Below are 13,241 nucleotides of genomic sequence, written 5' to 3' on the forward strand. Positions count from 1 at the left end.
CGTTTCCCCAATCCATTTTAACTTGTCATATTTATTAAGGAGAAGAAACTGAAGGGATGGATGGTCAAATCTACAGGAAACACTTGGAAGCTATACTTACACACATATCACTGAAGAACAACTTAGACCATTTGTTGGCTAGGTACGTGGTTATTTCTAACATGCTTTTCGTTTGTATTATCATAAGTATTTAGTCCAGTAATTGTGACAACAGAAAAAGTAATTTCTCTTGCTTATCTTTAGTGCTTATACCTGATCATGAAAAGTTAATAGTTAAGCTAAATTTGGGTTATAGCTTCATATAAATTGTATCTGTTTAGTTTCCTAAACATAAATGGACCAAAATGCCTGAAACAATTGGTATTCAGTAACTATCACCTAGAAGCTTCCTATTAAGGATTGGTATCAAGTGAAAGTTATTTCTTCCTTTTCTATAAAAATAGTTCAGTTTCCAATTTTCTTTTCTTGCTTAAAGAGCAGCTTGATACAGTGCAAAACATGTAGGCACAGTGATGAGATGCGGACTTGAACCCTGCCCCTGTCTTTCCCAGGAGAGTAGGGTAGGCAGTTCTGGAGGCCAGGCTCCCCAGATCTAGGTTTGACCTTGTGTGACATGGGGCCGGTGCCCAAGGGCTGGTGTGTCCTCATTCCTGCTCTTGCTCCCAGCATTGGCTTGTGAATGGAAGGGGAGCATGCACGTAAAGTAGTTGGGAGCTTGGGCTCTGGAATCAGACTGGGAGCTCATCTTTGGAAAGGCACAGTGGGGCTCACCAGGGCAGCGGCTGTTTCTGGTCTTGGTTGACATCAGGCAGGTTATAAGACTTCCTAGCCCTAGTGTGGTATCTGTGAAATAAGTAGTTTTCTACCTGGAGGTGATGAGAGTTAAAGATAATATTTCTAAACCACCTAGGACATGGTAGGTACTCAAACAATAACTCATGTCAGCTAATACTGGTTTTGTTTTGCAGCCTTCTTTTTGAAGAGTATATTTCATATAATTCACAGGAAGAAATCGATCCTAATAAAGCGTCTTTGCTTAATGAACAGTTTCTTCCACTTATCAGACTTTTAGAAAGCAAGTAAGTTGTGTGTCTTCATGCCTCTTGTTTTGTTAATGTGTGCCTCTTGCTTCATTTTAATATAGTAAATGAATTGTAAAGAGCCTGTCCTTTTTTTTCCCCTTCAGAAAGGGACAGTATAGGATTTATATTTTAAATATTAGAGGATAATTTTTTTATTGAGAGACTTTTTTGTTGTAGTAAATCATAGGAACAAATTTGATCAGTATCAATTGGTTTTACATATTCCAGCTGTTAAAGTTTTAGTCTCAATCTCAGTAATTTTAAAACCTTTTTAATTTATGTCTTTGATACATACAGGATACGTGTGGTTAATAACTTTGTATAATTTTGTATATGAATTAACTCTTTGAATTTCTTCTCAGATATCCTAGAACGTTAGATGTTGTCTTAGAGGAACACCTAAAGCAAATTACAGACCTAAAAAAACAGGAGCTTTTTCACCAGTTTATCTCTCTCTCTACAAGCGGAGGGAAGTACCAGGTGAGTTTTCCTTCAGAGGAATTGAGACAGTTCGGGGTATATCTGTGAGTATTTGAAGAACTCAGCAGGAAATGGTCTATTTCACTCCTCTCTTTGGAGTGTTTTATGAAGAGATGAGATTTTACAGTTTTGCCTCGTTACTGAGGTAAGGCTATGAGGCAGGGGTTGAATACCAGGAGAAAAGTACAGGACTTGAACTGAATGTGGAACTTATTTCAGGAATCGTAGTGTTTGGAGATTCTATACTTGATGCTAATTAGTAGTCACCAAAGGGTGGCCTCACTCAGGTTGTAGTGTCCTGACCTTTCCCCTCTGTCTATACTTGCCATGTGGTACAGTCACCCAGGGGGGCTAAGTCATTGGTCAGAAAAAAGGAGGTGGACTTTTATTTCATGATCATGTTAGAACTTCAGGAGTTTTCTGGTGATTCACCCTAAATCTTTATACTAGAAGGTAAACATTTAAGCAGCTCTTACAATTAGCCTTGAAAATAAATATTATCAAGAGACATCATTGTTGGTTTTTCTCCTTCGTAATTAGACTTTCATCTTTTATTTCCAAGTCTTAGCTTGGTATACAGATTTCTTTAGTCTAATTACATAAGTGAAGTAGGTTGTTAGTAATTTGAGTGTTACTATTGTATCATTTAGAGGAATTGTATCTGTCTTCAGTGATCAGTTTTTTTTAATTTAATTTTCATTAAGGTGTTAATATAATGACTTACCTCAGGTGTTTTTCACTTTGGAATCATATATATAAAGTATACAAAATTACTTCATTGCCTTACTAAGTTAAGCCTACATATAGACATAAGCATACAGGAAATCAGAGCATTAACACATATTTTTTCATCTGTTCTAAGCCATCCCATGTTCTGGAGACAAAGGTTTTGCTTTACTCTCTGGTTTCTGAAATTGGACAGTTGTTACTGAGTGTGTGGGGCAGTTTTGGGTGGTTTTTCTCTGGTTTTTATTCTTGATCCTATGCTGCTCAGATTTAGTGGTGAATCATTTGGTAATTGTGATGAATCCTTTAGTTTTTAGCAGATTCCAATACCTCCTTGATGCTCAGTCTGAATCATCCACTTGCCCCTGTGAGACTTCTGGCTGTTAATCATCTGAAAAATATCATGAAAACATCAAAGGTGGGTGTCAAATAGCTTTCATTTGTGATCTTTTTATCCTTATGGTGAACTCATCTCAAAAGGCCCTTTCGAGATTGTCTAGTTCAAGGCCAGCGTGCCCATGGTGTTTGCGTTTGCATTCAGGACAGAGTCTGTGGTCCGTGACTGCATTCCGGAGCGCTTTCCACAGACCCAGCTTCCTTTCTAGTGTAAGTCTTACAAGGTTTTAGCAACAACTAAATACTTTTTTTTCTCTTGCTCAGGAGAGCATCGATGAGTCTTTCATAAAAGAAGCTATTTTAGCCCGATTAGGTGATGATAGTATAGACGTTGTTTTGTCAGCAGTACGTGCTTTTGAGGTGAGTGAATTTGTTATTCATTGAAATGCACATTTTTTGGTAAATAAATTTCTGTGATTCTCTGCTGTAGGCAGGAATATATTGAAAATTATTCTGCCATTGTAAATTTGTTCTCTTGAGAGCACAGGCGTAAGCCTGGTTGGGAAGACCTCATGACAGTAATGAGATTGCACTTTGTGAATTTTACCTTGGGGTTATGGGAAATTGGCTCGTGAATGCCACTTTTGAGAAATTGCTCTCGTAAAACTTTAAATTACTCTAGGGTTCCTGGGAGATAAATTATTTGTAATTCATTATTTTTTGAAGTTCATTTAATAAGCACCGTATGTACTTGCAGCAAGTAAAAATTTACTCAGGATATTTCTTTCCCTAGATTTTCAAGAGCCACTTTAGTCCAGAAGTGACTGTTGTAAATCTTCTGAATCTCTTTCAAAGCGCAGAACTTTCAAAACGTAGGGCATGGTATGTATTCCTTTCTCCTCATACACTTTTAAATTGGTGTAATTCTTTTCTTTCTTTTTTTAATATGTTTTTATTGATTTCAGAGAGGGAGAGGGAGAGAGGAACATCACTGATGAGAGAGAATCATTGATTGGCTGCCTCCTGCGTGCCCCCTACTGGTGATCGAGCCCACAACCCGGACATGTGCCCTGGCAGGGAATGGAACTGTGACCTCTGGTTCATGCGTTGATGCTCAACCGCTAAGCTCCTTAGCGAAAGAGAACGTATTTGCAGGGTTTTGTATCCATCGTATTTAATTCTTAGCACATAGTATGTGTTCAGAGAATTTTTGAACTCATGAATGAATTTCTGATTTCTAGTGGAGATAAGATATATATTGTGATAAGTTTTATGTTATATTAACCTAATGTGATTTCTCAAAAAAAAAAAAAAAATAAGGCTTGACAGCTAGTTTAAAATTACTGTCCCAAATAATTCCTTTATTAGCATGGATTTTAAGTGATCATCCTGGTGTTTCTGAATAATGTATTTGATGAGACTAGGAAGTCACTGGAGCTGGAAGAATGGAATGATTTTTTGCTGAATTGAAGTCTCTAAGGCGTCTCTGAACAGATGTGCTTTGATATGTTTTAGGTATGAGGTCCTTGAGGTGGCCGCAGACATACTGAGTAAAGAAGAGCTGCTGAGTGGAAACGATGAGTTGGCTAACCAGGTGGTGGTGCATCTGCTTCCGTTCATGGTCATTGACAGTGATGACCTGGAGTCGGCCGGGACGAAACTCGCTATTTATTTATCCAAGTCGGGAATTTGCTCACTGCACCCTGTGCTAAGAGGCTGGAAAGCAGGTGAGAAAAAATGAACAGATAACACTTTAAAAAGAAGATAAGTACAATTAAAGATTGGCTATCCTTGTTCTTTGAAATCAAGGTTATTGTATGTGCCAGCAAGATTAAAAATGTTTTTGCTGAGATAAAATATATACAGTGAGAAAGAAACTGACTCACAAATTTAGAATTGTTTAAAAGGAAAAATAAAAAGCAAACCTTTGTAGGAAAATTGTAAAATTTTTCCTTATGTTCCTTACTCTACATGATTCTTTATGTGAGTGTTGGTGGCATAAGGGCCCTGTGTTTAATTTTTTTTTTTTAACAGCTCTTGAAAATGTGATTAAAAGCACAAAATCCGGCAAACTGATTGGTATAGCAAATCAGAAGATGATTGAGTTGTTGGCTGACAATATAAAGTCAGGGGATCCTTCTTCAGTGTTAAAGCTGGTAGGTCTGCTGTTGAAGTTCGTCGCCCAGATTTCCTTCTTGCAATCTTATTAGATTCTCCATATTTGCTTTACTAGATTCTTCTTTTTCCCCCATTTATTTTATTATTAATATCTTTTGCATTCTTGAGTAATGTGTTTTGCTCTAAACATATATAGCGTTGTATCGTATATCCTGCAGATTGTTAAAAATCCTTAACATTTTATATGATTTATTTCATTGTGATTTCATATTGAACCAGAAAGAATAATGTATACCTTTTCACTTCCTTTTTTTCCTCTCATTTAAAATATTAAAGTATATTTTTGTTAAAATAGCAAAATATCTAAAGGAGGAGAAAATTTCTTTTGATGTAGAAAATACACCTTTGTAAAGGTATTAGGGTTTGTGATTTAAAAACATTTATCCAATTGGCAAGTACAGTTATGTTCATTATAATTTCTGAAATTCATTCTTTTTATAATTGCTTAGCAATTAGTTACTACTTCTTTCACGCTTTATATTTGTCATCTGACTTGAAATGCAAAACACAATACGTAGATAGCCCTTAGGTAGAGAAAATGGGCGCAAACCAAGAGCCACCAGTAATGGACCATGTCTGTTTTTGAAGGTGGAGGATTTAATCAGCGTTGGGGAAAAGGAGTCCTTTAGCGTGAAGCACAAAGTGACTTTCCACGTGATCATGGCCGTTCTTGTCTCTTGCTGTTCATCTTCCAAAGGAACTCACTTTGCATTTGCGACCAGAGTCTTCAGTTTGTTGCAGAAAAAAATAAAGAAGCTGGAAAGTGTCATGACTGCAGTGGTAAGGAGGCGCAGTGCCTGGAGAGCTGTGTGAGGAGTGGAGTGGCAAGTGGCCTGGCCATCGGGAGGCCCAGGTGCTGGGTCCTCGGGGCTGGAGAGAGTGGAGCAGCCTTGACAGCCGTAGAGAGTGGACCCGGTGCTCTCTTCCTTTTGCAGAAAATTCTAGATTTCAGGGTCGCAGTGTTGTGTCTGTGTCAGCTTTACTGGGTAGTTAATTGGTTAAGCTGTACCTGACTGCCTTTAGTGGTGGAATTCACTGCATGTGTCCCTGCTTGAACAAAAGACTCCTCGTGCTCCGTTCGCTGAAAATAGACCTTCTGTGTTATATTAGACTTGGCTCTCACAGGCCTGCTGTCTCTGGGTGTTACTAAGTTACTAGTTTATATCTTAGTACCACATCTTGAGGTAATAAGATCGTTTCTTTTGATATCTGCCCTAGACTGCAAGCCTCCAGCGTGCTTGGGTCTGGGGTGACCCTGTGCATTCCTACAGTGCTTGCGAGAACATTTTGGAACGGTTTGAGGCCTTGCCCTGCTGCATCCAGAGCAAGGTTATAGAAATTTCAGACAGTCGCAAAAAAAAATAAAAAAAAAAATCAAATGAAAACATACAAAACAACAACAAAAATAATGTCTTCCCTATATAATAGTATTTTGTTATTTGTCTTCCAAACAAATTACATTATTATAAAATAATGTCTTCCCTATATAATAGTATTTTGTTATTTGTCCTCCAAACAAATTACATTTTTCAAAAAAGTCAAATTTTCACATTGACAGATACCCTCAGGATTTTATAAGTTATGTAAACTTAAAAGGAATAAATATTTACATTTTAAAAAGTTAGCCCAGGCAGGCCCTTTTGAACCTCTTTGTTATGTTCGGTAAACGTGCTATGGCCTGGACTGTATTTGTTCTCAGTGTAAAAGCGGGGACAGATGGAGTGTTTTAGATATATGTAGGGACAGGTGATTTTCTCTTTCATATTTACCCCCTTCCTGAGAGTCATGAGCACCTTCTGGCTGTGGCAGGTCATTGAGCCAAGAATTCCCTCACTGACGACTGTATCATGTGAGTCTGACTTTGGACTATTTTTCATCCAAGTTACTACTCTGCACACGCCTGTATGTAGCTTCTTTTCATTTTCCTGCCTCCTTTTGGCATGTACAGTATAGTTTCTAAAGACCTTAATAGTTTGGACCTTGTTTAGAATCACCTGCAGGTGTGGAGATGTTACCATGTATCATCTTCAGGTTAGCAGTAAAAATGTGAAATGAGAACAGCCCATTTACGTATCTCCTGGAAATCCAACTCCTCTTTCTGTTTAGACAGGTGCCATTTCATAAACACAACTTATATGGACCACGTTTGTTTTTAGAGAGGGCATTTTAAGAAAACGTAGGTAAAATGAGGCCATGGTTAACGCATTTCTGTCTTGTGAACATGTTAGACCTCTTTAAAAACCTGATTCAGGTTATTCTCGCCTAAATTCATATACAGACCGAAGTTTCCATGTTGTTCAATCACATACATCATTGCGGTCCAGCTGTGGGCCTCTTTAAATCTGTGCTGTTTCTGTTGCCTTGCCATTTCAGGAAGTCCCCCCGGAATGGCATGCTGAGCTGGTGCTGGACAGAGGGATGCCAGTGCAGCTGTGGGCACATTACATCCAGCAGGCCAGCACTGCCCACAGGATTGCCGTGGAGGACTCGGTGTTGCTCCTGTTTTCGCTGAAAAACTTTATTCATGCACTGAAGATGCCTAAATCTTTTCCTAAAGGTAGGACAAGGTGGGAATCGTTTGAATGTGACACCCTGGGAAACGGAATTCTTGGATCCACGCCTGTGCTTGTGTTGAGTGAAAAGGCCCAGCAGGTTCCCGTAAGTCACGCACGGTCTCTTTCGTCGCGTACGTGTAGGGGGCGTGTGGTGGAACCCTGACCGCCTGGAGGAAGACGGCAGAGACTACCTGCGCTTGCTCCTCGGGCTCTTCGAGATCATCCTCAGTGGTGCTGACAGCACGCACTTCAGGGTGCTGATGAAGCTGTTCATAAAGGTGCGCGGCTCCTCCCTCTCAGGCGTATTCTTCCCTTTCAAGTAATGCAGATGTTTTAGCCATGACCGTTTTGAGTGAAAATGAAAGTAGACTTTTAAACAGCAAAGAGCATTTGATGGTAAACACTGGCCTTGCCAAACAGCGTTTGACCGAGACTGACATTGCCGCCTGCCTCCCGGTGGGCTAGGCCTGGTCACGTGTAATCAGTCTGCTGGGTGGTTTCATGCCGTTGCCCACGAGAAATTGATGTTCAGAGCGGTGATTGAGTGTATTCAGAGTCACTCAGGTAAGAAACTGTCACAGCACCAGTGACCTGCCTGCTGCCTGGGCCAGAGGTCAGTGCTTTGTTCTTGTCTGCGTGCCTTCTGAGCAGCGTTTGATACACGTTCCATCTTTGCAGGCCTTCCTTGGTGAGGCTCCCTGACACCGCTCTTCACGCTGTTCTGCTTAGAGCACTCGGTCATTTTTTTGTTTGTTAAATGTGTGTTCAAGTGCAGGATATAGTGAGTCCTCTGAATATCAGTCCTCTGAATTTATTTACATACTTCCAAGTTTGCTAAAATACCAAGTGTAGAATAAGTAAGGGTAAGTGGCTAGACAAAGCAAAATACTGTAATAAAGTTTTTTTTTTCTCAGTTGTACACTAGGGAAAAGGACTAGGGACCAACCTATATTTAGTAAAATTTAAACGTCACTGCTTTTGTCCGTTTCTTTAATTTAGGTGCATCTGGAAGATGTTTCTCAGTTATTCAAGTTCCTTTCTGTTGTATGGACCTATGGGTCTAGCCTTGCAAATCCACTGAGCTGCCGCGTGAAGACAGTGCTACAGACTCAGGCTCTGTACATGGGCTGTGCGGTGCTGACCTCGCAAAGGCCCCAGAGCAGAGCCCACCTGGCCTCCATGTCCTCCCCAGGTACTTCCGGAGCGTTGTCATGTCCTGCTGTGACTGCTCTACAGCCTTCCCTGTGGGCGGTGCATGTGGGTTGTAGTTTGGAGAATTTCTTATAGGTTTTGAAATAGAGCATGTGCATGTTAAACCTCCCCCCCAACTAAATGAACTATCTGTTTACTTCTAAGTGTTGCTTTTAAGTTACAAATGTCAATTGCAAAATCTCACTAAAACAAATGATAGAAGTGATAGGTGATGAATACAAACCATCATGATATAATTCAGTATTGAACTAAAATTTCTGCATTGAAAAGTAAAGTCAGCCCTAGCTGGTGTTGCTCAGTGGGTAGAGCATTGGCCTGTGGACTGAAGGTCCGGGTTCAGTTCCGGCAAAGGGCAAGTAAAGTCACAGTAAACATCAATTCAGGACAATTTTGCTTTACAAAATCTTTGTAAAGCACGGTGCACTGATGGGTAACTTCCTCCACACAGTTGTACAAGGATGTGTGTACAGGGGTGTTTGCCGCAGTTTTAATGCAAAAAGTCTAGAAACCTAAACTTTCTCCAGTGAGGTACTAGTTTTAAATATATGGAAAGTCAGAGAAGACCTGTACAATTAATAAAGAATGATTTAATTTAGTTTTGTGTGGAAAACACTCCCAGAATGTTTTGAGGTGGGACAGCAGTTTCTGCAGAACAGTGTGTCTGTACTAGGTTCTCATTTGTGTACTTTCCAAAGAATTTACCAGCACCTGGCTAAGATTTTTCTAGAATACCAGATACAGTGAATGGTCTTTGGAGAGGGAGTTTGAGTTGGGAATAAAACGTCTCATCATGTACTCTGGGGCACTATTTAAATTTCATGCTGTTTTCTGTCTTTAAATTGTTATTTACATTTTTTCCCTTTGGTTTCAGTAGTGGCATCTCTTCTCATTAACCTGGGGAGCCCCGTAAAGGAAGTGCGGAGGGCGGCCGTTCACTGCCTGCAGGCCCTCGGGGGCATGGCCTCCCAGTTCCACCTGATGATAGAGCACGTGATTCCCAAAGCAGAGGAGGTCACCTCAGACGCCTCCTACGTCATTCAGGTAGCTCATCGCACAGAAGGCTGCGTGTGCGTGCGCCTTGTGTCCACCTGAGTGGTGTCCTCCGTTCTTGACTTGCTTTGTAAGGATTGTGAGTTTATTCTCCGAATTTAGAAACTTGCACATCTTCCTCCCCCATTTTTTAAAGATTGCTGCTAGAAAACAAGTGCCTGGCTTTTGAGAGTAAGCTAAGGGGCACCAATGTCTTTTCCTGTTAAGGTTTCAGGGGAAATGAAAAATGACCCTCCGTAATTATTACATTTAACCTTTATAGTTCCTTAACTCTTCTTCATCCAATTTTCTTTTTGGTTCCCTAGGATTTGGCTACTTTATTTGAGGAACTACAGACAGAAAAAAACCTGAAATCTCATCAGAAGTTGTCTGAAACTTTGAAAAACCTGCTTTACTGTGTATCTAGTTGCCCGTCTCATGTTGCAAAAGATCTGCTGAAAGTGCTTCAGGGGGTCAACAGTGAGGTGAGTGCAGTGAGTGGACCGGATCCCGTGGGGTGTCACGGCAGGTCACCATAATACTCCTGCACCGGCGAGGCCAGGCAGAATCACATCCACGCATTCAGAATTAACGTTTTCTTACTAATTTGGGGAGGGAAGCATCATGGTGGAGAAAAATACATAGGAAACCAAAAGCACATATTGGTGCTTTCTTCCCATTTTAAAATTGTGTGTTATCCCTGTCTAATCACTGACTTGCTTTTAAATGAGTTTTAAAATCACATGGGGAAACACTGAAGGTGGGTGCTGCAGAAAAATTTGGGTTGCGTCTGTGCTTCCGGTGTGAAACCCCCACGAGGTGATATATTCAGACATTCCAAACCATTTGCTCACTTTTTAAAGCTGTACACTTCCCGGGTGGAAATCCACAGCTTGCATTATGTTGTCACGGAAACCTGTGTACAGAAGAGGGGTTCCAGAGCCTTGGTGATGTGACGGGGGTGCTGTTCTCACCACTCCCTCGTCCTGGTGTCCAAGTGCCTGGCCTCCCCCGGCTTCGGGCTGACGGCAGCGTGGAGATGTACTAACGGGTGGAGGAGGGTGAAAACCATTTGACTGTGTTTTCCCGGTGGGAGCGAACGTGGCATTTATCAGCTCCCTGTCATCCCGGGTGTAGTTTAAACAGGAATTGACCATCTTATTCTATAAAGAACCAAGTAGTGAAAATTTGGGCCCTGCAGGCTGTACAGTCTCGGACAGCTGCTCAGCTCTGCCTTCTGTGGCGGTGGCGGCGGAGGCTGTATGTAAACAGATGGGTCCAGAAGCCATATTTTGCTGGCATTAGTTAAAGCCTTCACATACATAATTTGCATCAGTATTAATTATCTACCAAGTTGGAAACACTTAGGGAAAGGTTAAAAATAAAAGCTAAAATTGATGTTGATAACCCACCACTTCAGTTCAGTTTGTATTTCCTGTTTTCAGAAAGTCTTGGGACACTCGGGTTTCTCCATTGATCTCTGAAGGGTTTAGAGCTTTTTGACCATTCGTTGTAGACTAAACTATAGAAGGGACCTGAGTGCTTCATTGGGGTAACAGTCATCCATGTCCGTGAGGACATCATTATTGGGGGGTTTCTCCAGGCTGAGCTCCCAGGCTTCCAACAGGATATCTTTGCAGGTCTTTGTTAAAGCAAGAAATCCTGTGCCCGTGTGGTGACTGTTTACTAATCAACTTTCCACACTTCAGATGGTGCTTGGTCAGCTGTTGCCTATGGCTGAGCAGCTGCTAGAAAAGATCCAGAAGGAGCCCTCGGCTGTCCTGAAAGACGAGGCCACTGTTTTGCATCTCATTTTGGGAAAATATAATGAATATTCAGCTGCTCTTTTACATAAGGACCCCATGAGTTTAGATATATTCATAAAAGCTGTGCACACCACGGAGGAACTGTTTACGGGCATGCCATCCATTCAGATTACAGCCCTCGAAAAGGTCAGTGACTTCTTTCACGAAAGCACGTTCCAGCTTTTAAAACTGTGTGATGTTTTACTTGGAGAAGATGAAGTGGACTGGACATGTTTTAAAGGAACATGATTTATTTGACCCACTTTGCCAAACAGTGATGTATATGGGTCATTAAAACGTACTGCATTTTAACTGACAAAATTGGGAACGATTTTACATTTGTAAGAGAATGATGTAAAGAATGTTTTAGGGATTGAAGTTTGTTCATTGAGCTCAATGGCCTTTTTTTTTTTTTTTTTTTTACCTCCTTTAGATTACAAAGCCATTTTTTGCCGCTATATCAGATGAAAGAGTTCAGCAGAAGCTTTTGTGCACATTGTTTGACTTGCTGGTGAACTGTAAAAATTCCCATTGTGCTCAGACTGTTAACAGTGTTTTTAAAGGGGTAAGTTGTTTACTAATGTTTGTTCTCTTCCAAGTAACACCATGTTGAAGCATCCTCCGTGTACAGTGCTTTTAGGAAGTCCAGTGTTACCGTTCACAAAACCCACAGAAAAGTCAGTCATAGAGAAGTGCTAAATCAGAATTAGAAATCTTCACTGTTGATTTTAGTGTCTGGAATATTTATGGTTTTAACCAGGTAGCAAGTGTGTGTTGGAGTTTACTGGTGTTAGAGGGGATCTGCCTGTTGGAATGAGTGGTGGCTTGGTGCTCACTTATTAACAGCTCATTCTGCCTAACTTCAATGTTGTCTAATGATGCGTGTGGAGCGACGTTGAGAGCTTGCGTGTTGGTTTGTGTGTCCACTGAGACACCGCATACATCAGAATAAGCGCTAGTTACTCTGTTGTTGGAAGTCATAGTGTCTGTGCTCAGCATTCTCAGAATTTACCGCGTATTTACGCAGATTTCTAAGGCAAATTAAGTGAAACAAGTTAAGGTACAGAGCATTGTGTATCATATGCTCCTGTTGGTTTGTTTTATTCTTTCCATCTTTGTACAGCTGTCAGTATATGGGACATTTTTAAAAGAATACGTAAGAAGTTCTCAGTGGTGTTTGCCTTTGGGGTTTGGCCTGGGCTCCAGAGTCATAGGGAGACATAAAAGTGAACAGAGATTTTCATTGCATCCCTGTTCACTTTTCATTTCTTTTAGTCAACGTTCATTGCTTTAATTTTATCCCGGGAACTATGGCGTCAACATTTTTTCATGTTTCAGATTTCCGTCAACGCTGAGCAAGTCAGAATAGAGCTAGAGCCACCAGATAAAACCAAGTCCTTGGGCACAATTCAGCAAACAAGAAGGCAGAAGATGCAGAAGTAAGCTGTCAATGCAGGGAGCATGCTGCTCCATAATCAGGTGTATTTATTCTTAGCACTCATAGTATTTGCTTTTCCAACTTTCTGTCACATCTGTTTCCCAGGAAATCACAAGATCTAGAATCTGTTCAGGACGTTGGAGGTTCTTACTGGCAAAGAGTAACCCTCATCCTGGAATTACTGCAGCACAAAAAGAAGCTCAAAAACCCTCAGATACTGATCCCAACTCTTTTCAACCTGCTGTCGAGGTAACAGTCCTGCCTTTGGTGCAGGAGAGAAGGGATTCTGATTCCTCCTCATCTTATTTTAATTCACCCTCTTCTCTTGCTTCGCTGGTCTGTAAAATAGAGCCAGTCAAGAACTGTTGTAGAAAGATGAAAAGGATGGGTTAGGACCCTT

At 40.8% G+C, this 13,241-nt stretch overlaps 1 protein-coding gene across 1 annotated transcript in view; it reads left to right on the top strand.

The window, feature by feature from the left end:
* The window catches only part of HEATR1 (HEAT repeat containing 1), a 33,849-nt gene that overhangs the window by 7,307 nt on the left and 13,301 nt on the right, over positions 1–13,241 (top strand). Inside the window, exons 9-26 of the mRNA XM_079763551.1 lie at positions 40–142; positions 969–1,079; positions 1,445–1,562; positions 2,599–2,706; positions 2,949–3,044; positions 3,418–3,506; positions 4,140–4,351; positions 4,659–4,780; positions 5,391–5,582; positions 7,176–7,359; positions 7,499–7,635; positions 8,357–8,549; positions 9,441–9,610; positions 9,925–10,083; positions 11,308–11,550; positions 11,837–11,968; positions 12,742–12,842; positions 12,947–13,090. Of these exons, the coding sequence (XP_079619677.1) occupies positions 40–142; positions 969–1,079; positions 1,445–1,562; positions 2,599–2,706; positions 2,949–3,044; positions 3,418–3,506; positions 4,140–4,351; positions 4,659–4,780; positions 5,391–5,582; positions 7,176–7,359; positions 7,499–7,635; positions 8,357–8,549; positions 9,441–9,610; positions 9,925–10,083; positions 11,308–11,550; positions 11,837–11,968; positions 12,742–12,842; positions 12,947–13,090 (2,614 nt within the window). The remainder of the gene's footprint in view (positions 1–39; positions 143–968; positions 1,080–1,444; positions 1,563–2,598; positions 2,707–2,948; positions 3,045–3,417; positions 3,507–4,139; positions 4,352–4,658; positions 4,781–5,390; positions 5,583–7,175; positions 7,360–7,498; positions 7,636–8,356; positions 8,550–9,440; positions 9,611–9,924; positions 10,084–11,307; positions 11,551–11,836; positions 11,969–12,741; positions 12,843–12,946; positions 13,091–13,241) is intronic.

The sequence above is a fragment of the Cnephaeus nilssonii genome (genome assembly GCF_951640355.1).
Source record: "Cnephaeus nilssonii genome assembly, chromosome: 23".
Lineage (NCBI taxonomy): Eukaryota > Metazoa > Chordata > Mammalia > Chiroptera > Vespertilionidae > Cnephaeus > Cnephaeus nilssonii.